The sequence below is a fragment of the Grampus griseus genome (assembly GCF_964374135.1).
Source record: "Grampus griseus genome assembly, chromosome: 3".
NCBI classification, from domain to species: Eukaryota; Metazoa; Chordata; class Mammalia; order Artiodactyla; family Delphinidae; genus Grampus; species Grampus griseus.
Window position 1 is genome coordinate 154,769,438 of NC_139019.1, and position 24,633 is coordinate 154,794,070.

At 37.1% G+C, this 24,633-nt stretch overlaps 1 protein-coding gene across 2 annotated transcripts in view; it reads left to right on the top strand.

The window, feature by feature from the left end:
* Positions 1-24,633, top strand: part of RNF130 (ring finger protein 130) — a 107,784-nt gene that overhangs the window by 28,181 nt on the left and 54,970 nt on the right. For both annotated transcript variants that reach the window (XM_082649753.1, XM_082649754.1), the window contains exons 2-3: positions 873-1,067; positions 19,626-19,876. In XM_082649753.1, coding sequence (XP_082505879.1) covers positions 873-1,067; positions 19,626-19,876 — 446 coding nt within the window. The remainder of the gene's footprint in view (positions 1-872; positions 1,068-19,625; positions 19,877-24,633) is intronic.

The window sequence follows — 24,633 nt, forward strand, 5'->3', positions numbered from 1 at the left end:
GATTACCGTATTTGCAGGATCAGAAATTGATGAGCTTCAAGTACAAATTTAAATGTACTTGAAAAAACTGTCCCTCCAAATCTAGGACAATGACCATGTAATTTATTGTCCCAAGGGATAGTTTTGGTGTCTCTATGTATCTTGTTAGACAAGTGGATATAGTAAGTTAATATATGTATGCTAATGTGAAACTGTAGGGTAATATTTACCAGTAAATATAAATTAGAGGAATAACATCTTAATTCTAGTTTCATGTTATTTTAGCTAATTTAAACTTTCAAATACAGGCCTGAACTTTTCTAATTTCCTTTGACACTTACTGAGAAATTGGTTCAAGCATGCTTGAATTTCAACAAGACTGCTGGGTAACTGAACCAAAGTTTAGTTTGGCTTCCTCATTTACCCCAAGCAAAATCAGTCTCCTTGTGGTGATGGTGGGAGATGGGGATCAAGAGATGAGTAACTGCAGATGAATGAGCAAAAGTCAGGGTAGCTCAGTCACTTGGGTTTCTGGGGGGTTCTCTGTATTTGCGTTTTTTCCCTCCTCTCTTCACCAGCCTACGTTGGATATTATCAGTCTTTTATATTTTTGTCAATCTATAAAGTTAAACAGAATTTTTCACGGTTTTAATTTGCATTACAGGTAACATTTTAATGAAGCATCTCTCTCCCTGTGCAGATATAGATTCAGATTCATTGCATTGTCCTTTGTGGATGTATTTATAGCTCTGCTGGCAGTGAGCTGCTTGAAGTGCTGTAGAGCTGTATGGTATCCAGAGAATAGTTGAGCACTTTGATGAAGACTTGATTGATTTTATTTACTTGAGGAAAAAATTAATGTCTGTTTTCTTTTTCTTTTCTCATCTATTTAGTTGCTGATCATCTGGGCTGTGATCCTCAAACACGGTTCTTTGTCCCTCCTAACATCAAACAGTGGATTGCCTTGATGCAGAGGGGAAATTGCACCTTTAAAGAGAAAATATCACGGGCTGCTTTCCACAATGCAGTTGCTGTAGTCATCTACAATAATAAATCCAAAGAGGAGCCAGTCACCATGACTCATCCAGGTAAACAAAAAAAGGAAACTGTAGACTTTGTTTTTCTTCTGAGAAATGATTGCTTTATAGGTAGGAATTCTACCTCTTGCTCAAACCATATCATTTCCAACATAATTCAATGATTATATTTATTTTTGGTATTGCCATTTCTTTGTTGAGATGCATGTCTTTTTTTCCTTTAGTTGAACTTTTTTCTTAAATAATGACCATAAAAGCCTGTAAAACTTGCACTTATTAAGTAACTGGCTGTGACTGAATCCTTAGTCATTTTACATTTTACTTGATAACTTTGAAAAATAATATATTAGATTTAGAATCATTCATCCAAGTTATGTCATGGATTCTTAAGGATTACCTGTTTGAGAAGGATGCTTTTTATCTTATCAGGATAAATGTTGAAACTGACTTAGTAAGTATTATAATTACAGTAGTAATATTTCTTCATTTCTTGTGGAAGCATTTAGGATATTTCTAATGTACCTGTTTTAATAACAATAGTTGCAGTTTATTGAGCACTGCTGTGTATATGGCAGGCACTATATGGCTATGAGCTTTTTTGGGTTTTAATAGAATTTATTTTTTAGAGCAATTTTATGTTCCCAGCAAAACCTGGGCTTTTTTCAGACTGGGTTTTTTCATTTAGTAATATGCATTTAGGTTTCCTCCGTGTCTTTTCATGACTTAATAGCTCATTTCTTTTGAGTGCTGAATAATATTCCATTGTCTGGATATACCACAGTTTATCGAGTCACCTACCGAAGGACATCTCGGTTGCTACCAGGTTTTGGCAATTATGAATAAAGCCACTATAAACATTTGTGTGCAGGTTTTTATGTGGTCATAAGTTTCCAGCTCCCCTGGATAAATACCAAGGAGCATGATTGCTGAGTTGTATGGTAAGAGGATGTTTAGTTTTGTAACGAACAGTCAAACTGTCTTCCAGAGTGGCTGTACCATTTTGTATTCCCACCAGCAGTGAATGAGAGTTCCTGTTGCTCCACATCCTCACCAGCATTTAGTGTTATCAGTTTTTGTATCTTGGCCGTTGTAATAGGTTGTTTTAATTTATGTTTCTCTGATGACATGTGATGTAGAGGAGCCCCCTTTTTATATATTTTCATAGCCAATCCTCACCATAACCATGTATGGTACAGGTACTCTCCCACTTACAGACCAGGAGACTGAAGCAGGCAAGGGCCAGCAGAAGAGAGGCTTAGACAAAGGTTTTTTGATGGTCTTTCAGTTCACCAGTTCACTCTCTTAAAATTGAAACCTAGATAAACTTTCATTCTGCATTCATAAAAATTTTAAAGATTAATGACTTATTTAAAGAATTAACTTTTTTTTTTTTTGGCTACGTTGGGTCTTCGTTGCTGCGTGCGGGCTTTCTCTAGTTGCAGCGAGCGGGGGCTGCTCCTTATTGCAGTTTGCGGGCTTCTCATTGTGGTGGCTTCTCTTGTTGTGGAGCACGGGCTCTAGGCGCACGAGCTTCAGTAGCTGTGGTTCACAGGCTCTAGAGCACAGGCTCAGTTGTAGCACATGGGCTTAGTTGCTCCACGGCATGTGGGATCTTCCCGGACCAGGGCTCGAACCCGTGTCCCCTGCAGGAGGATTCTTAACCACTGTGCCACCCAGGAAGCCCAAGAATTAACATTTTAATCATGTAGTTAATATTCACATAATCGATTTCAGACAGTTATCTTGCAAAGATCTCACCCTAATTGAGGGTCATTGATACTTTTGTGTGTATCTTGATAGGATAATGCAGACAGATTTAAATTTTATTGCTCTGACTTGTTTTCTTCCCTTCAAATTAAGAACTAAAAATTTTTTTTTGTAATTGCAAAAGTAACACATGCTCATTGTAGAAAAACTGAAACTAAAGAAAAGTTATAAAGAATAAAATAGAAAGAACGTGTGATTTTCACTATCCAGAGGTCACTTTTCATTTCTTCAGGGAAACCAAAAGGAAATTAAGGGTCAGTCTGATTTTGCAGGACATCATGTGTGGGAACACTGAATTCAAGACTGGTTTTTCAAACTTTCAGTTACCAGGGGTAAGGTGGGGGGATAAATTGGAAGATTGGGATTGACATATACACACTACTATATATAAAATAGATAACTAATAAGGACTTACTGTGTGGCACAGGGAACTCTACTTAATACTCTGTAATGGCCTATATGGGAAAAGAATCTAAAAAAGAGTGGATATATGTATATGTATAACTGATTCACTTTGCTGTACACCTGAAACTAACACAACATTGTAAATCAACTATACTCCAATAAAAGTTTTTTTAAAAAAAGACTGGTTTTTCTGCTTAGGTCTCAGAGCAGGTGACAGTTTGCTCTCCTCAGCTGCCTTAGAGGTAAGAAAAACTTTGAAATTTTGGACCTTATCGATTTCTTCTTACTGAAAACATGAAAAATGAATAGGGAGAAATTCAGCTGAGCAGATTGTGTTTTTCTTCCTCTGTGATGTTATTTTACATACACAGAACCACAGAGAAGTAGCGAGAATGAGAGTCTTTTAAGTATAAGAAGATCTGGGGATTATTAGAGAGGGAATTGAATTTTTTTTAATTATTTTTGTTTAAAAAAGGAGGGAATTCTCTATAAATTAACATGGATTTCCCATCTGTGTTCCTTGAAATGTTAGTGTATCCAGATATGTTCCATAGATGACCCATGGAGAAAAAAGGTAAATGATAAAATAAGTTTTGGAAAATGCTTGAAAAGTATTCCACTATTATCCTAATAAACATAATGAGGTCTCTGAGAAGTCTTAAAGACTTGTTTTAATTGATGAACCTATGGTTTCCTAAATTTATTTGACCATGTAACTTTTATCACATTTTAGTATACAACAACAAAAATAAGGAAATTTAGGGATAGAGTTTGAGGATATATTCTTAGGAAATGGAACTTTTGTAAGGCAAATGGAATGTAAGAGCAATAGGAAATGGCTTTATGTTGTAATTAGATACACAGAAAATTAGAAAGAATAATATGAGACGGTGACTTGATAACAATACTTTGGAGAGAAATTTAGCACCATCTGATACGTTAAAGAACTCACACATTGTGATCCAGTAATTTCACATCTAGATACGTGCTCTGGAATACTCTTCAAAGTTTGATGTGCGTGTGGATCCCCTGGAAATTTTGTTAAAATACAGATTCTGATTCAGTAGGTCTGGGGTATAGCCTGAGATTCCGTATTTTTAATAAGTTTCCAGGTGAGGCTAATGCCACTGGCCCACAGATCTTGCTTTGAGAAATAGGTAAAGACAAGAAAACTAGGTTTTAGTCTCAGATTTTTCACTGACCTCCTCTGTGATGTAGGCCACGTTGCCTACTGTGTGGGAAGACCTTTTTCGTCTCTAAATCTATTTCTCTGGAAGGCCATGAATCCCTATTATGTAGGATGACAACATAGAAAATCTTTATGCTCTGAGAACCACTTGTTTTCCTGGCTCATTAATGTGTCACTGCTTCTCTCTCCCTCCATAGAGCCCCTTCTTTTCCTGTTTCTACATGAGGTTCAAGGACCCTTCCATCAGAGTCACTAGATTCCCCCAGTGACCTATAACTCCACATCTCAAGGGGTAGACCCAAAGATCCATGCTTTAGTCCTCCCTTGCTCTCATGTCAATTCTATCCACCCTTCATTTAAGAAAAGAAACCTTTGTGCTATGCGTTGTGACATGAACTAATACGAAATGGTAAGAGTTGAAAAAAAGACCCCTGGTCACACCCTCAGTGAGTTTACTATCCAAGGCCCCTGCAGTCTTCACGGTGTCTTTTTGTACCTCTTGACAGTACTGTCCTTTTGCTTTTATGTTGTCATCATTTGCATACTAGACTGGCAGTAGAGAGAAGACTGCGGGTTTCTTTAAGTTAAAGTTTGTGTCTTATCTTTCTATTCTCTGCAGTGGGCAGCAGAATACCTTGAACAAAATAAGTATGTGCTACATTGAAATGATTTCATGAAGACATTTAGCTTTGTTAAGGTTTCTTTCCATTTAAGGATATATTTTATAACTAATTTTTAAATTTCACATTGTTAAGTATAGGTATTTCATTTTCTTGCCTTGTTGATGATGTTTCAGGAGCTTGTTCATGTTTGTTCTAATGAATGCCCTTCATCTGGTGACTGAAGGACATCTTTTCTGGCGTAGTGTCCATGACATCACTGACAGGAAAGACCGCTCAATTTGTGGTTTTATTTGTTACCTCTAGTTGGCAGAATAAGTTCTTTGTAGTGAACAGATATGTGGCAGTGTAAAGGGGGAAGTTATGGGCTCTTGGATAGTTTAAAATAATGCACATTAAAATAATACACATTTGTCTGAAAGTTAAGGATTTATTTTCCTGGTTTTTAAAAATTGATATAGACTTTACTGTTTAACAGTCATAAATTGTGTCAGATCATTGTCAAATTGGAGATCTCTTTTATAGTTTTATTTGTATGTCTGTAAGAATCTGTGGACATTTTTTTCATTGTTAATGGGAAGATGAAGTAATTTAGATAAACATGTAACCAAATAATAATGTTGCTTTTCTATCTTTATGTCAGTTAGCAGTATCAAATGCTGCTTAGTGTTTCTTTGGCTGGTTGAATAGAATTAGTTAAATAGCTCTTCACCTTTTTCCCATCATATTCTCTTTTAAAAAAAAAAGTATATAGCTCTATATTTATTATCTAGCAATGAATAGAAAAAAAAACACTTTGTAAAATATAGAATAAATCACTTTGTGAATAGTAAAAATTCACACTTTATGAAAACAAATAAAGATAAATCACAAACATATTGCAAAATATCTTTAAATATCCATAATTTGGGGCCACTTAGTGTCAATCTGTTATTTTATTCTAAAGCCCATCAAGAAAATGGGCTTTTCATAATATATATTATTAATATATAATAATACATTATAATATCAATATAATAGTCATACTATTGTTTTAACTGTTTAAAGTTTTTAGGTTCTAATTGAATATGGATTTAATTACCTCAGAAAAGGTTGAGCTTGCATTAAATGTACTGCTATAGCAGGAAACAGAGTCTTAATTGTATCTTTTGGCCTGAGTTTGCATATATGTCTTCTGTATCTTCCATATGATCCATCTACTTTTTCAAAAATTCATAATTATCAAGAAAAATCTGACACTGAAACATATAGGCAGTAGCTTTTAAAAAATAACAGCTTTTTGGGCTTCCCTGGTGGCGCAGTGGTTGAGAGTCCTCCTGCCGATGCAGGGGACACGGGTTCGTTCCCCGGTCTGGGAAGATCCCACATGCCGTGGAGCGGCTGGGCCCATGAGCCATGGCTGCTGAGCCTGCACGTCCGGAGCCTGTGCTCCGCAGCGGGAGAGGCCACAACAGTGAGAGGCCCGTGTACCCCCCAAAAAATAAATAAATAAAAATAACAGCTTTTTAAAAAAATGACTGCTGATGATTCTGTATAAAAACATTTCTTATAAGCTCTAAATTTGTCCTTTATTTCTCTGGAAATGGAGCGCCCCTCCCTCTGCCAGATACTTAAGACAACTTATCTTCTAGCCTTCCTGTCTAACACGGACATTGCAGGCTCAGCATCCTGAGTAAATTGTTTGGACTCATCACTTAATTTGCCTTTTTTAAATTAATTAATTTATTTATTGGCTGAGTTTGGTCTTTGTTGCTGCGTGGGCTTTCTCTAGTTGCGGCGAGTGGGGGCTATTCTTCATTGTGGTGCGTGGACTTCTCATTGTAGTGGCTTCTCTTGCTGTGGAGCACAGGCTCTAGGCTTGCGGGCTTCAGTAGTTGTGGCTCACGGGCTTAGTTGCTCCGCGGCATGTGGGATCTTCCTGGACCAGGGCTCGAACCTGTGGTCCCCTGCATTGGCAGGCAGATTCTTAACCACTGCGCCACCAGGGAAGCCCCTTGATTTGCCTTTTTATCTTGCCTGTGCTTATCCTTTCCTCTCCAGCAACAGAAGAGGAAGAAGCTAAAATAATGTAAAGGATCTGCGTGGGGTTTAGAATACTGGCTTAGAAATCAGGTCCATAGGTTACAGGACAAAAGACATTTTTTACTTGGTTGCTTTTCGTATGATGATGACCTGGATTTACAGTTGCAAGCTCAGAATTAGTCCCACAGGCACAGCTGCTAAGGAAGATGATGCAGCCTGGCTGCATGTGTCAGAGGTCTGGTGAGGCTACTTACCCCTTAATTGATGCCTTACAGTGCTCCTCAATTCAGGTTTTTCAGGGGGTGGGATGTGAGTCATATCGGGGCAGGATAATTCTTTGCTCTGCAGAACTGTCCTTTGTATTTACAGAATGTTTAGCCTCCCAGGCCCATTCCTACTAAATGCCAGAGGCACCCCTCCATGTTTGTAACAGTATAAAATCCCCCAGAGTTTCTAGACAGTCTCTCCCTAGGAGGGCTTTTCTACCTACTGTCAAATTCTAAGTCTGCAGAGCCTTTAGAGGAGGAATGAAAAGAGATCCTTTGTTGGTGAGGGTAATGGCAACAGAAAAACTGATGAAGGGAAAAGTGATAGGCTTTTATATTTACTCACATATAAGCATTTCTGGTGTTCTTTTTTTCTTTCTACAGTTACAAGTTCCATCTGGTGTCATTTCCCTTTCAATATAGATAATTTTTTTTAATCATTTCTTGCAGTGCAGATCTGCTGTGATGAATTCTCTCATCATTCATTTACCTGAAAGTGTCTTTTTTTGCCATCATTTTTCAAGGACTTCAGATACAGAATTCTGGATTTCAGCACTTTAAAAGTGTTGTTTGTTTTCTAGCCTCCTTTTTTTCTGATGAGTTGTTCCCTTTTATAGAATGACTCTTTCTAAAAATAAACCTTTTAGAACAGATTTACATTTACAGAAAAATTGCAAAGATAGTACAAATAATTCACATAGACCCTGCACCCAGTTTCTCTTATAATTAACATCTTACTTTAGTATGGTACATTTGTTATACTTAATGAACCAATATTGGTACATTATTATTAACTAAAGGCCATACTTTATTGAGATTTCTTTAGTTTTTATCTAATGTCCTTTTTTAGTTCCAGGATCCCATCCAGGATATCACATTACATTTGGTCATTATGTCTCCTTAGGCTCCTCTTGGTTATGACAGTTTTTTGAGGACTACTGTTCAGGTATTTTGTAGAATGTCCTTCAGTGGGATTTGTTTGTTTTTCTTATGATTAGACTGAGGATATGGGTTTGGGGAGGAAGACCACAGAGGTAAAGTGTCATTCTCATCATATCATATCATGTACTACCAATATGAGTGATCACTGTTGATGTTGACCTTGACCACCTGGCTGTTTGTCAGGCTTCTCCACTATAAAGTTTCTCTTTTAGGACTTCTTTAGTGGTCCAGTGGTTAAGAATCCGCCTTCCAGTGCAGGGGATGCAGATTCAATCCCTGGTCGGGAAGCTAAGATCCCACATGCCGTGGGGCAACTAAGCCCACACGCCGCAACTACTGAGCCCACACGCCACAACTAGAGAGCCTCTGTGCTGCAACTACAGAGCCCACGGGCTCTGGAGGCCGCATGCCACAACTAGAGAAAAGCCTGCATGCCACAACGAAAAGATCCTGTGTGCTACAACTAAGACCTGATGCAGCCAGAACAAATTATAATAATAAAATAAATAAATAAATAAAGTTTCTCTTTTCTCTCTTCCATGCAACACTCTTCAGGAGGTCATTGTGCACAGCCCACACTTAAGGAGTGGGGAGTTAGACTTCCCCTCCTTAGGGTAAAGTATTACATATTTACTTGGAATTATTTCATCTGGATGATTCATCTCTTCTCTATAATTTATTCAGTCATTTATATGTATCAGTATGGACTCATGGATATTTATTTTATACTTTGTATTGTAATACAGTGTTACTTATTTTTTTGATCAAATTATTTCAGCTTTGGCCATTGAGAGTTCTTTCAGTTGACTCCTGTGTCCTTTGACATGTTGCCATTACCATGGGTGTCGGTTTTTTGTTTGTTTTGCTTTTTTGAGGACTTCCTTCTTTTCTGGTTCTGTAAGATGCTCCAGGATCATCTTGTGTATATTTCCTGTCCCAGTCCTAGAATCAGCCATTTCTCTGAGGAACCCTAGTTTCCATTTATTGGAGAATGATATTAGAAACCAGGCTCTGGGTATTAAGTGTACTTGTTACTACTAAGGTTCTGTTGCTTCTGGGCCTTCCCAGTTGACAGAGCAAGGAAATATATGTGTGTATACTAATACCTGTATATGCACATATGTATAAATATTTCTACATATAACCATTTGCATCTATATTAAGCTAAGAATAAGTTCATACTTAGGTCTCCAACTCTAATCCATTACATTCTAATCCATTACATTACATAGATCATTCTAATTTTCTCTCTTTGCTTACCTGTAAACTCCCACTCCAAAAGCGAGAAACCTGGCTGACACCAACCACCATCCATTTTCTTAATTGTTCAGTTCACAGAGCTCTCAGACTTAGAAGTTCTTAAACATAAGTAACATATTGTAAGGCCTTTGGAGTGCTGGTGCTTGGTGTGAAAGCTAATGTAAATTACTTTCTTCTCAACTTAAATCTTCCCTGGCTGGAATGCCTAACTGTGTACTTAACTTTTCTTTCTCCACTCATTAAAAATTTTTTATCAAGAACTTGTACCTAATCAAACTTATAAGCTTTTATACAGCAAAGGAAACCATAAACAAAATGAAAAGACAACCTATAGACTGGGAGAAAATATTTGCAAGTGGTTCAACTGACAAGGGCTTAATTTCCAAAATATACAAACAGCTCATATAGCTCAATATCAAAAAACAAACAACCCAATCGAAAAATGGGCAGAAGACCTAAAGAGACATTTCTCCAGAAAAGACATACAGATGGCCACTAGGCACATGAGAAGATGCTCATCATCACTAATTATTAGAGAAATGCAAATCAAAACTACAATGAGGTACCACTTCACACTGGTCAGATGACCATCATTAAAAAGTTTACAAATAATAAATGCTGGAGAGGGTGTGGAGAAAAGGGAACCTCTTACACTGTTGGTGGGAATGTAAATTGGTGCAGCCACTATGGAAAACAGTATGGAGGTTCCTCAAAAAACTAAAAATAGAGTTGCCATATGATCCAGCAAACCCCACTCCTGAGCATATATAAAGACAAAACTATAATTCAAAAAGATACATGCACCCCTATGTTCATAGCAGCACTATTCACAATAGCCAAGACATGGAAACAACCTAAATTTCCATCAATAGATGAATGGATAAAGAAGATGTGGTATATATATATACAATGGAATATTACTTGGCCATAAAAAAGAATGAAATAATGCCATTTGTAGCAACACTGATGGATCTAGAGATTAATATACTAAGGGAAGTAAGTCAGAAAGAGAAAGACAAATACCATATGATATCACTTACATGTGTAATCTAAAATGTGCCACAAATGAACATATCTATGAAACAGACGGAGAACAGACTTGTGGTTGCCAAGGGGGAGGGGGTATGGAGGAGGGAAGGATTGGGAGTTTGGGATTAGTAGATGCAAACTGTTATATACAGGATGGATAAACAACAAGGTCCTACTACTGTATAGCACCGGGAACTATATTCAGTATCCTGTGATAAACCATAATGGAAAAGAATATGAAAAAGAATATGTGTACATATAGCTGAATCACTTTGCTATACAGCAGAAATTAACACAACATTTTAAATCAACTATACTTCAATAAAATTTTTTTAAATTGAAAAAAACTTATAAGAAAACATAAATATAAGTATCTTAACTTGAAAATGACACAAAACTAGGTGGATCTTGGAACATATAACAACAAAAAGGAAGTATTTATTAGGTCAGCCTGCAAATGGGTTTAAAAAAAGTTAGTAACAAGGTTTTGTGGAGACGTGGCTTAAGTTAACAGTTCAAGTGGAGGACAGCTGGGAACCTTCAATCATGTAAGCTCAACATATGCTAACATGTGCCATGGCTGCTAAAAAATATATTGAAGGCTTGGCCTGTATCCTTGTGAACATAATATTCAGATGAAGGAAGACATTAGTCTCATACTGCTCTTGATATTGGAAGTATTCATTCTTTGTTGAAAGAATTGAAAAAGACATTGAAAAATGATGTCCAAAAAAAGAACAGGATGGAAAAAGTCTATAAACGTGTTTTATCAAACACAGTTTGGAATTTGAGCATCAAAATGAATAATGATAGTATTTTAGACCATTAAGTAAAAAAAAAAAAAAATAGTAACTATGACTTCATACTGATCTAAAAAGTAAAATAAATTGAAAGTTTGATGAGGAATGGAGTACTTACCTGGTCTCGAAATACCTCCCTACAGAATATTTAATAATTACTAGGGGAAAAAGAGTAACTTCACAGTGGAAATGCCTGGAGGACATCTCTTTTACAAAATGATCAAAGTGAATGTCACCAGTAATGGGATATATCAAAACTGCGCCACCTGGGAGTATTCACTGAAAAGAGCACAGCATCACTTCTGTGATGTTACTGCCAGAGGTATATGACCTGAGTCTAGCCACAAGGAAACACCAGATAAATCCAGAATGAGGGACATTATACAAAATAACTGGGCTGTAGACTTCAAAAGTGTCAAGGTCGTGAACATCAAGCAAAGTCTGAGAGACTATTCCAGACTGATGGAGACTAATGAGACATGACAGTTAAATGCAATACATGGCTCTCATCTGGGCCGCTATAAAGGACATTATTGGGAAATTGAGTAAATTGAATGGACTCTTAGATTAGTAATGTATCAGTGTTAATTTCTTGATTTTGATGGTTGTACTCTGTTTATAAATGGTTTTTTGTTTGTAGAATACACACTAAATATTTGGGGGTAATGTGGCGGCATGCTGGTAACTTACTCTTGAATGGTTTGGGGGAAAGGTTTTTGTATGATATTTCTAACTTGTAAATGTTAGATTCTTTAAAAAATCTTTTAAAAAAGAATAATTTGGGACTTTGTGAATAATTAGTATGGAGAAAAGATTGAGGTAGAGCCCCAGGGAAGATGATGTCTTTGACTATCAGAAGGACTGTTGTGTAGAAGAGGAATTTTCATTGATTCTAGAAGGTGTTTCTTATATTTGATGGCATCTTACAGTTTATTGACAGGATACAGTGATGATGCACCTTACAGTTGATGGTATTTTACACCATCAGTAAATGAAATACAGTTTATTCAGTGGTGCTTCCAAGAGCCATGAATGGGCACTTAGGAATCAAGATTTTAGTTATAAAAAAGACCTTTCTAATACTTAAAACTACCCATGGATAGAACCAGTTACCTACAAAGAGTCAGTGATTTATAGGGTGTTACTGTATTATGTTGAAGATGACCCCTAAGAGCTCTTCTATCTAAAAGATTTGATGACTCTCTTAGTGTCTGGTGATGTCTTCCTAATTACTTTCCTACCTTTCTGCCTCTCTACATTGAAGGAAGAAAGTGGCTTTCTTTTCCATGCTGGTCTTTGCTCCTGAGATCTTTTCTTTTTTATGATGTAGAGATTACCTGATGAACGCATATAGGCAGGAGATAGTATAAGAAAAGAAACTGACATTTGAGTGCTGGGCATTGAGCCTTTGCTCCACTTGTGTGAGGTTGAAGAACTTCCTACTCAAGGAATAAAAGAACAAGGATTCAGTAGACCCTTGTTCTTTTTGAGGACAAACTACAGTTGAGGATCATCAGGAATTATCAAGCAACTCTGGAATCGCTCAGTGGCTCACACATGGAGCTCCTGTATGTCAGCCTCGGGGCAGGAGGTTTAGGTTCAAACTTCAGCACAATTTCAAGTTAGTCAGTGTTGTGAACCTTGTGGGCATCAGCTGTATACCCATGGTGCTGGCATTTTCTTGAATCAGTACAGCTGCTCTCAAACCAGTGCACTTCCACAATGACAAAACTTCACCTTTCATTCTCTTGCTCCATACCCTGTGTCCCTCCTTTATCACAGTCATTCACTTCCCTGCCTGTCACTTCTCAGAGGCCTTGACTCCTGACAGACTTACCCACACATGGTCCTGCAATCATCCTGGCCAACTTCAGACCTTGTGGAGAGTGAACACCCAAACCTAAAATTCTTTCCTCAGATCCTTTGACCATTCCACCTCACCAAGAACCTAGGCCTCATTATTTCCTGGAATTTTTATATTCTGGAGTCTCAACTCCAGTGTCCTATTCTCCGGCTGTTGCTTCTTTTTCTCTCCCTCTCCTGTCATTTGGGTTTGTTGAAGCTTCCTGTTCCTTGGACTCTCTCTCTGTTTTCTCCCACTTATCCTCCTCCACACTTCACACTTACATTCTACTTAGATCACAAGCCACTATTTCAGTCACTTTGACAGCTTCATTTGGTTAAGAAGTGTCTACCATCACATGACTATCAGTTACCTTTAGGTCCATTTGCCTCCCAAAATGCCCTGAGTGTCAAGGAGTTTGAATTTTATTTAGTTGATGGAAGGGACACATGAAAGTCTTTGAACAGAGGAATGACATGACAGATGTGTTTTAGAAAAACCACTGACAAATCTCAGTAGGAGATATATAATTGATACAACCTGTCATCCACATTGATCAGAATTACTGCTGTATTCATTTCATAATAGAATGTAACATCTTTTTTTCTCCCTTGAATTCTTTAAGGGGTCAGTGAAGACACAAGTGAATATACTACGTTTGAATAAGTGAAAGTATTGTAGATTAACATCTGAGAAGGACTTAAGTCAGTGGAAGTGAGAGTTAAGAGAAGCCCTCAGATCATAAGTGAGCAGATTCATTGAGGCACAAGCACACAGGGCTCAGCCAGTCTGTGCAATGTGACTGGTAGGTTAGTACAGAAAATCCCTGACCTACACCTACCTTTTCCTTCAGCAGCAGCCATTCGAGACCTTTAAAGAAATTTTAATCTCTTTCACTTACAATATATGGTGTTCTACTTTACATATAAAGAGGTCATTGAATTCTGTAGGAATAACTGATGCCACTATCAGAAGTTATAAAAGTATCATTGCAGACACTTAATGTGGGAATGCAGCATTCCCCTGAGCTATTTTTTATGGGAAATTTCCTAAAATTATTTAAGAGCTTTAAAATTCCTTAAAACATTGGCAGCTGATTTGAACTTAACAAACAAGTTCATCTATTAAGGCATAAAACCTCTGCTAAATGGGATTTTGCAGGTAAGCTTATAGTACAAAAGTGAAAGAGCTTATAGTAAAAGCACTTTCTCCACTTGTGGCCTAGTGCCTCAAACAGTTCATTTGCTCTTTTCCTGTATCTGCCTTTCTAGAGTTAAAGTATCAGCTGCCCGACTGAATTGGGCTTGCCCTGAGAGTCATTCTCAGGAGCGGGGTGACGAAGACAGTTGAGGGGAGAGGATGGTGATTTCTGATACTTCCCAGCTGCGGGGACTCCCTGAGGTGAAGCTCAAATCCTCTTGGAAGCCAGGAGGATTGTGTTGGTCAGCAGATACCTGAGTGTTTCCCAAGGTGGTGGGAGAAATTAGAATAGGAGTTCCAAAATATTGTGGTGGGGGCTTTGTGGTTTCCTCCAAAGAATGCCTTCCTCTGCTTTCCATGAGTAATAATAATACAAGTAGAATAAGCTCAGTAAGCTGTAGCATTTATTGAGCATCGGCCATGAAGCCTGCAGGTAATACCATTTTTTGAAAGAAGAAACTGAAGTTCAGAGAGGTTAAGTATCATGCTGGAATTTGAACTTAGACATCCTGACTTCAGAGCCCAAAGGAGGTTAATTCTGAGGTTCATTTTTTGGCCCCTGAAAATGGATTTTGTAGTCAGGATTATAGCAGCATTACCATATTTTTCCACTTACCCTTTTTTCCCATTAAAAAATAGAAGTGCTAAGTGTTGCGGGGAGGGGGACTCTTTTTTACAGAAAAAATGCCAACCCAGAAGTTCTGTTTATTTAGTAGGAAAAAAAGATAAGTAGAAAAATACTGAGTACAGAACCACTTTACAAAATGTAGAAGAAATCATAGTGTTAGAAAAATCACCATTTTGCAAACACTATTATAGTAACTGATTCAGGTGGGCATTAGTGGGTGCTCAGAGCATTGAATGAAAGATTATTATTAGCCAAGTGATAAAATTCACCTTCATCAATAAAGGTAAAACCCGACATATGCTTCCTGATGTAGCATACTAGAAGGACATAACGTCACCTGTGTAGCATTCCTACCAAAAATGTTTACTTTGGAGATCTAATCATGAGGAAACAATCAGACAGATCCAGGTTGAGGGACATTTTTAAAACATATTGCCTGGACTCATCAAAAAAGTTAATGTCGTGAATGACCAAAAGGGACTGAGGAACCTGTTTTAGATCAGAAGAGACTAACAAGAAGAGACAACTATGCACAGTACCCACATCCTGATTAGGTACTGGGTACTCAACTAACCTAAACAGTTCTCAGAGTCATTATTAGAATCAAGTATTTTGAATGTGGACAGTATGTTGCAGAACAACGTCATATCAGAGTTCAGTTTCTTGAGTATGATAAATGAACTGTGTCCTTGTTCTTAGGAGATAATACTGAAGTATTTAAGAAGGAAATGTCATGACGTTTGCAACTTATTCTCAATTGGTTCAGCAAAAATAAATACACACAGAAAAGGTGAAGTGTTACCAGTTGACAGATCTAATATAAAGTGCATGAGTGTTCATATAGTATTGAAATTATACTGTAGGCTTGAAAATTCTCAAAGAAGAATAGAATTGTTTATTAAAGTAGCCATACTCAAGCAGAGGAAACAGATTCACATTAAAGAATAACAATGGAGAAAGTTTTCAATAAAATAGGTGAAATCAGGTATCGCAACTAGGTTTTTACTTAATCGGCATCTCTGGCAAATTAATCCTGGCTGCTGGGCATGTTGAAATGCATGGGATTCTGAGGCCATATTCATGATTTATTAGTATTGTTTGTCAAGGGCTTCAGATGTGAGAGTGGTGATGAATGTTCCAAATATTTGTCATCTTTCCTTGAATGTTCACATCATTACAGTCTAACTAGTTCTTAACTCTTTATCAGTCACTACTTGATCTAACCATAATTTTATCCTGAGCTTACATATTCTCTGGCATTAATATCCTCCCCCCACCCCACCCCACCCCAGAAGCTGGGCCAAGGCTTCACAGTCTTTAAAAGTGAAGTGTCTGAGCCAATCCTTAAATTAAGTTCTTTGAGCCCAGATCACCTTTTATGGGTGGGGAATGAGGAAGTCTGTGAACCTCTTCTGAAATTAGAAGGGAGTGCCCTACCATCAGATTCCCTAAGGGATTTACGACCTAAAATGGTTGAGACTAATGCCTTTGCTGGTATTCTGATGATCTGCTGTAATTATTTTTCACTTTGTTTGACCAGCAGTGTTTTAGTCTCCTTTCCTGTCACTCTTCCCAGTCTCCTCCATTGTAGTAGCATCATGAGACTACCTGTGTTTGGCTCCTCTCTCTAGTCCCTTTAAAATTGTCCTTTGCTCTTTGAGAGCAGATGCAGTTTTCATGTAATCAAGAGCAGGTGTAAAGGAAAAAGCACTCTTGTGTGTCTCTTTTACTACTCACACGGAAAACTTCACTTCCGACGCTTCTGGTCACCAAATGTTTGTGGGGTTTTCCCCATACCAAGCAATTTTCAGCAACACTAGCTGGGTGTCCTGTAATTCAATTTGATTCTGACACTGTCTGCCTGGGGTTAGCATCAGATCCCACAAGTTAAGGGCTCAGTCCCACAAGACATCCCACCCCCCACACCACCGCTTCAGAAGCCAGTTGCAAGTCCCACGTTGTCACCAGTACTTCTGACCCACTAGCAGTAAGTTGAGGTTCCCACAACCCCGTCCTCCGGTCCAAAAATTTGTTAGAATGGCTCACAGAACTCAGGGGAAAACTTATATTTACTGATTCATTATAAAGGATATAATAAAGAATACAGGTGAAAACGTACATAGGGCAAGGTGTGTGAGAAGGGGCTCTCTGGCATGCCATCCTCTCACCACCTCCATGTGTTCACCAATGTGGACGCCCTCTGACCTCCATACTTTGGCATTTTTATGCAGGCTTCACATCTGTAGTCCCTCTCCCTCCCCAGAGGACTGAGGAGTGGGGCTGAAAGGTCCAAGCTTCTCCTCATGGCTTGGTCTCTCTGGTGACCTGCCCGCATCCTGCAGCTATCCAGGAGCCCGCCAAGATTCACCCCATTAGAACAAAAGACACTCCCATCACCCAGGGAATTCCAAGGCTTTTAGGAGCTCTGTGTCAGGAACCAAGGTCAGAGACCTAATATTAGAACAAAAGATACTCCTAGTGCTGTCACTTAGGAAGTTGCAAGGGTTTTAGGAGCTTTGTCCCAGGAACCAGGGACAGAGACCAATATGTATCTTTTCTACTATTTCACAGCAGATAATTTTCCACTCTCTTTGCAAAGTGAACATTAAGGAGCCTTGATGATAGGATATGCTCAATAAATACTGTTGAAGGGATGGTTGAAATAATTAAATGCTTCTTCTCCCAAACAGCTTTCCAATTGAAATTAGGTGGTGCTCATTTAGTGTTGTTTGAATGAATGACATTACATGGATTGGTTCCCTTGGCTACCTGTGCAGCTTTCCCACCTCCTTTTCCAGCTTGAGTCTTCAAGAGGGAGCCTCAGAACTGATTTCTAAAACCATTTGTACCTGGTGTGATTATAAAGCAATGAGACTGATTGTCATGTGTTGTCTGTGGGATCCGTCTCAGTTACTTTATAGCCATACCTGGTATCTTATACTGCAGATCATTGCCTGTTGAACAACATTTTAAAAGCACTTAAGGTTTCTAAATGGAAATTTTAAATGGTTTAGCATCGTTTTATGATTTTTTTCTGACTTATCAGAACTCTTACTTCAGAAAGATAATTAGAGTTAACTTTGTTGCTTGCTTTAATTTTGCAGTTTTCTTTCTGTTTTTGGATTTTTAATCAGTATTCTGATAAACTGCTGATAAATTCTCATGAAATGACTGGCACAATTTTGAATAAGGTTATACAAAGGTGTATGTTCCATTGGGTTAAACTTTTCTTAAAACTTTTTATTATTAAATTTCTTTTCAGTTGTATATGGTCTTTTGACTGCACATTGTACAAGGATAGTCCTTTTAGTTAAATATGATAAATGAAACATATAAACTAAATATTTAGTAGTAGTAGTCATTGAAGCCTTCGAAAGGGCAAGTTTGGGGGGTTTTGATTTTGTTTTGGTGGTTTACATTTATATGCACAAACTTTATTCACATTTAAGTAAATGGTTATAATTTTCTCTTTCCCAAAATAAAATGTCTGTTCTCCTTCCTTTGACCCCCACAGTCTCGGGGCTCTTTGAAGAAGGCCTATTGTAAAAGTTGCATGTTGCCACAGGCAGCTTCACTTATGAAAGGATGATCACTGACAGCTGGATTGGTGATAGAAAGGCTTCTCTTTTTGCTTAAAAGAAAGTGGTAAATTATTCCCTTTCTGGAGAAGGAAAGGGATAGAAATTTCATGCTGTGCATAGGAGAGAGAGTCACTTGCCTTTACTGTATTACTGCTTATGTAATTGAAAGAACTGGACGACTAGGAGAGCAACTTACAAACATCCTTATAAGTAACTTAGATAGTGGCTGTAGCGGAACCTCTGGACAGCTGTTAGAAGCAGCAAATATTTTGATGCCAGACTAGTCCAGAGTTTTAAAGTTTGGGCATTTCTCAGGAAGGGTTTGATTTCCACAAGATTTCTGGGGTAAATGAAAAAGGAACCTTCCTCCAGTCTGACATACACATAGGATCAAAGTTAGTTTCAACTGTTATTGATCAAAGATACCACCATTTGGCATTTTGCTGTTGGAACTCTATTATCAGATTTGTGTCCTAAGTCAGTGAAATTATAAAACTGTATATCCTGTACTTCTGCTTCTTTCTATTCCTTGTGCTAGTTCTACACACAATAGGTGCTCCATAAACATTTGTAAGAAAAATTAATGTAAAAAGTACCAATTTTTATACTATAAATGCTTTTCCACCTTTTTATAAGGAGTTGGGACTCTCGAAAGAACATTTTAAGATGGAAAAAGTTTTACAGTGAAAACCTGCCATGATTTTATCACATTTCTATTGGTGTATAATACAATGCTGTGTACCATCTTTTGTTACATTTGGCTGATTTAATAATCTGTTTTTTAAATATAGTTGTGAGATAAGTTAATATGGTTCTTAACACTGCAATCATTTTATGCTTTAAGTGCGTTTAAGTCTTAAGTAGTACACAACAAGTTTCTGTTCCCACTTGGTGCCAGCATACCCAACTGCAACTTCATTTCATTTGAAAAGTTGAATCTGAAAACCCTTGCCATTAGCAAAAATTACAGTAGTTTTGCTAAGTAGCATTTTTATATATTTGATGTTCTATAAATTTTAAATGTCACTTGAGTATATATATTTATTTTACATTACAGGCACTGGAGATATTATTGCTGTCATGATTACAGAATTGAGGGGTAAGGATATTTTGAGTTACCTGGAGAAAAACATCTCTGTACAAATGACAATAGCAGTTGGAACTCGAATGCCGCCAAAGAACTTCAGCCGTGGCTCTCTAGTCTTCGTGTCAATATCCTTTATTGTTTTGATGATTATTTCTTCAGCATGGCTTATATTCTACTTCATTCAGAAGATCAGGTACACAAATGCCCGGGACAGGAACCAGGTGAGCTACCAGTACTCTATATTGATTGATGCTTACTGGCCATAATTCATAGACATCTGTTGTAATCATACATAATATGAATATTTTTTCATTAAAAAAAGTGGTAACCCTCAATCATTTTAATATGTTGAAAACATATCTATACAAGTATTTTAAGGATATTTGAAATACCTAAATGGAGAAATTATTAAATTTACAGTGATCACTTGGAATATTCCAGGTAAATGGTTAGCTTAATATCATAGTGTGATCTAGCTAATTCTGGTAATTTGAAGAAATATTACAAAGTTGCATTTTTAAGCTGGTAACATCTGTTGTCAGTGGCAGGGGAGTTGGAAGGGTGGGGGAGGGAGACTTTTCACTATATATATTTTTGTTCCATGTGAAATTTTTTTCCTATGTGAATTTTGAACTATGTATTATCTATTCAGAAAAAATAAATTAAAAATAAATTATCTGTCCTATTTAAGCTTAGCCATGGGGCAGTGATGAGGTGGGGAAGGACCAATAGAAGAGATATATCTAGATAGTCATCCTAGAAATTCCACTGACCAGCGCAGTGGATTTCAGATGAATGAACAAAAACAGAAAAGACAATATACTGCTCTGTAGTAAAGGGCTTGCAGATGGTTTTCTGTGAGTTTATTACTTAGTTTGTTTGATGTGCTATATATAGAATATCTACCCTGGAGCCAGGTTTGAGGTATTAGGTCCCATTACCAGTCCTATGCTTTTCTAGGACACTAAGAAGTAAATTGCTTGGAGAGTGGTTTGAAGACAATTTTTATATAACACCATCCTCTCCTCAGAGTACATCTAAGTCCCCATGGAGGGGTGTGAAATTTTCATCCTTCCTCATTCTAGTGAAAAGAGCACAGACTTTGGTGTGGAGTTCAAATCCTAACCTTACCACCAGTTTGCCCTTGTCCCTCTTGCACAGTTTTTTAAGCTTCTCAACTTGTTTCTGCATCTGAAAATATGTATAAAATATCTGAAAACTATAATTTATTGAACATTTGTGTGCCAGGCTCTGTGCAGCATCCTGTACATCTTTAAAATTTTTATCATGATAATTTTTATTATTTATAATTTCAGGCTTACAGAAAGTTGCAAGAGTAATATAAAGTATTTCCTTGCCCAAATTCTCCAACTGTTAACATTTTACCATATTTCCTTTTTAACCATTTGAGAGTAAGTTTGAGATAAGATGCCCCTTTACCCTTAAATACTTCATTATGTACTTTCTAAAAGCAAGAACATTCTCTTATATAACCACAGTGTATGATTATCAAAATAGTGAAATTAACATTAATATCATTATCTGATCTATAGACCTTTTCTAAGTTTTGTGAAATAATCTTAATAATGTCCTTTATAGCAAAGAAAACCCTGGATTGATCCAGTCAAATTGTATGTTGTGTTCAGTTGTCACGTCTCTTTTAATCTGTTTCATGACATTGGCATTATTGAAGAGTACAGGCCAGTTGTTTTGGATTTGAGCTTGTCTGATGTCTGATGTTCCTTCATGATTAGATCCAGGTTATATGCATTTTTGTCAGGAATACCAGTCCTTTACATTTGTTAGTTTTTTATTTTGAGATAGGTGTCATTTCACATACGTTTATGAGAAATAATACAGAGAGATCCCAAATACCCTTCACCCATTTTCTCCCAGTGGTAAAATCTTGCATAACTACAGTAAATATCACAACCAGGATATCAACATTGATAAAATCCACTGATCTTATTCAGATTTCTCCAGTTAAACTTGTGCTGGTGTGTGTATAGTTCTGTGCAGTTTCAGGTGACCAAGTCAAGATACAGACCCATTATCACAGGGATCTCTTGTGCAAATTCTTTTATAGCCGCAGCCACCTCTCTCCTACACCCCTACATAACCCCTGACTACACTAGTCTGTTCCCCACTCTGTAATTTTGTCACTTCAAGAATGCTATATAAATGGAATCACATAGTATTTAACTTCTAGAGTTTGGATTTCTTCATCTAACCTAATTCCCTTGAGATCCTTCCAAATTGTTATATGTCAATAGTTTATTCCTTTTTATTGCTGAGTAGTATTCTGTGGCTTGGATGTACTATAACTTGGTTAACAAAATTGTTTCCAGTTTTGGCTATTATAAATAAAGTGACTATGAACATTCATATACAGGTTTTTGTGTGAACATGAGTTTTCATTTCCTTGGCATAAATGTTCAAGAGTGCAATTTTTTGAGTTATTATGATAAGCACATATTTAATTTTGTAAGAAACTGCCATACTCTTTTCCCAAGCAACTGTACTATTTTACATTCCCAGTAGAAATGTATCCCTGATACAGTTCATCTGCATCCTTGACAGCATTTGGTGTTGTCACTATTTTTCATTTTAGCCATTCTGATAGGTGTATAGTAATATCTCTTTTGTGATTTTAATTTGCATTTCTCCAATGACTACTGATGTTGAACATCTTTCATGTGCTAAATGCCACCTGTATATCCTCTTCAGTGAAATGTTTATTCGTGTCTTTTACCCATTTTCTACTGGGTTGTTTGTTTTTTACTGTTGAGTTTTGAGAGTTCTTCATACATTCGAAATACAGGCCTTTTGTCAGAACTGTGGTTTGCAAATACTTTCTCCCAGTTTCTCCCAGGGTCTTTTGAAGAGCAAAATTTTTAATTTTGATGAAGCTTAATTTATCAGTTTTTCCTTTTATAAATTGTGCTTTTGCTGGCAAGTCTAAAAAAAAACTCTTTGACTACCCCTAGATACCAAAGATTTTCTAATTTTTTTCAAAAAGTTTTACATTTAAGTCCATGATCCATTTTGAATTAATTTTTGTGTAAAGTGTGAGGTTTAGGTTGAGGTTCCTTTTTTTGCTTATGTCTGTCCAGTATTGCACCTTTGTCTAAACCACAAAGCTTGATTCTTTGCCCAGTCTTTTCCTCCTTCTAATTCTTGTTTCCCAGCAACAAGTCACCTCTTTCAACTCTTTCATCTGTTCCTTCTGTTATTAACTTCATATAACTAAGTAGCATGCTATACTCCTTTTTAAAATAAATTAAAGGTGTTTTTTAAATACATTGCCATCATGAAAGAGTGAAAGTAAAACGATCAAGAGTAGCTCTAAAAGGGTGTTCTTGACAAGAAAACCCTAAAATATTGGTTTGAATGTAGTGCATCTCAAGGACTTTTGAAAAAAGCAAATGGTTTGTCCCAGGAGCCTGCTCTTTGACGGTACTGCTTTAATTAGCACCCACCATGGGGCCTGTGTGTGATGAAGGACTCAGCATAGTCACCATCTGGCGCAGGCCACAAACGGGAACTGGTTTTGCGGCTGACTGCGCGCAGACTTCCTAAGCATTCTTCTCCAGACGCTGCTGTAGCAGAGTGGTATTCTGACCTTTGTTCCTCCTTCCGTTTTTCCTAAGGTTGAGAAGCACTTGATGAAATTTTTATGTGGCTTAAAAAGCTTAGCTTATTAAAGTTTAATACGAAGGTGGCAGCAACTCAACTGGTTGAAACCTTTGGCTATTTTAAAAGAGAAACCAGAACTATTAGTGAAGAAAAATAAGTGAGTTTAAGGAGAGACTCATTTTCTCCCACAAACTGTCATCGTGAAGCAGTTCTTTCTACAGAATATGCTACCAAAGAGAGCCATGTGTTGTGAATAACTTTCTAAGCACAGTGTAATGTACACAATTGACACCATTTTATACTGGAAATAAGAATCAAATGCTTTGGCTTTTTAGTGTACTGCCAGGTATCTGTGGTTGCTCTTCTTGAAAACTTGTTAGAATACATCTGAATACAAATAGGTCAGATGATGGCTGACAGTAAACTTAAATGTCACCTTCTAATAAGACAGTGATAGTTATTCCACACAAGAGGATAGATGTTTGGTGTGTTTTATTGAAAGGGTACTTAAGGTTTTTCTGAGAAATGTAAACTTGTTCACAATTACATAGTTAATATTGTACCCTTAATCCCAAAGTGGTCAAGTTTGACAAACCAGAACAATAAAACTTTTATTTTACTGTTGAGGAATAAGGCAGGTATAAAAAAATTCCATAACCTAGGACTACTGAGTTTAGAAGGTCTTCTTAGGAAATCCCCTGAAAATGCATATGGTTTTAGGTATTTAAAACTCGTTATAGCTTCTTGCCAAAATGTGTATGCAGTATTCTTAGACTCTATACATATCTCAAGGTTACTGAAATGAAATACGCTTTTGCTGCCCATTTTTATCTCAGAAGATAGCTAACTGAAGAATGCACTTACACGTGCGAGCATGGAAGAACACTGAATGTTCTTCAGAGGAAGGCTAGTACTTTGCATGTATAATCTTCAAAAATGGTGCGTTCAAAAGTCTTTTCCTTCCAGATTGGAAGGGGGGAAGTTATTGTGCATACTGTCAAGGTTTTTCCCCTAGGAAAAGATTAGGTAGTCAAAAAGGGACAGATTTCTTCATAGTTGGATGGTAGATTGAATTTTATTATGTTTTTTAGGGATTGACAATTCCAGAAGAACTAGAAAAGGAAACTAGATCTTTGAACTGAGAATGTATTATTTTACCACTTTTTAAGTATATTGCAAGTGTTCTTTCTTTTTATGTCTTGCTATTATGATCAATTTACATAAATAAATACCACTTTCTATATTCAGAGACTATATGCCTTCTAAACATTATATCAAAGCTTAAGACTTTGTTTTTCTAGCACAAAATATTTTCTTGAGGGCTTCCGTGGTAGCGCAGTGG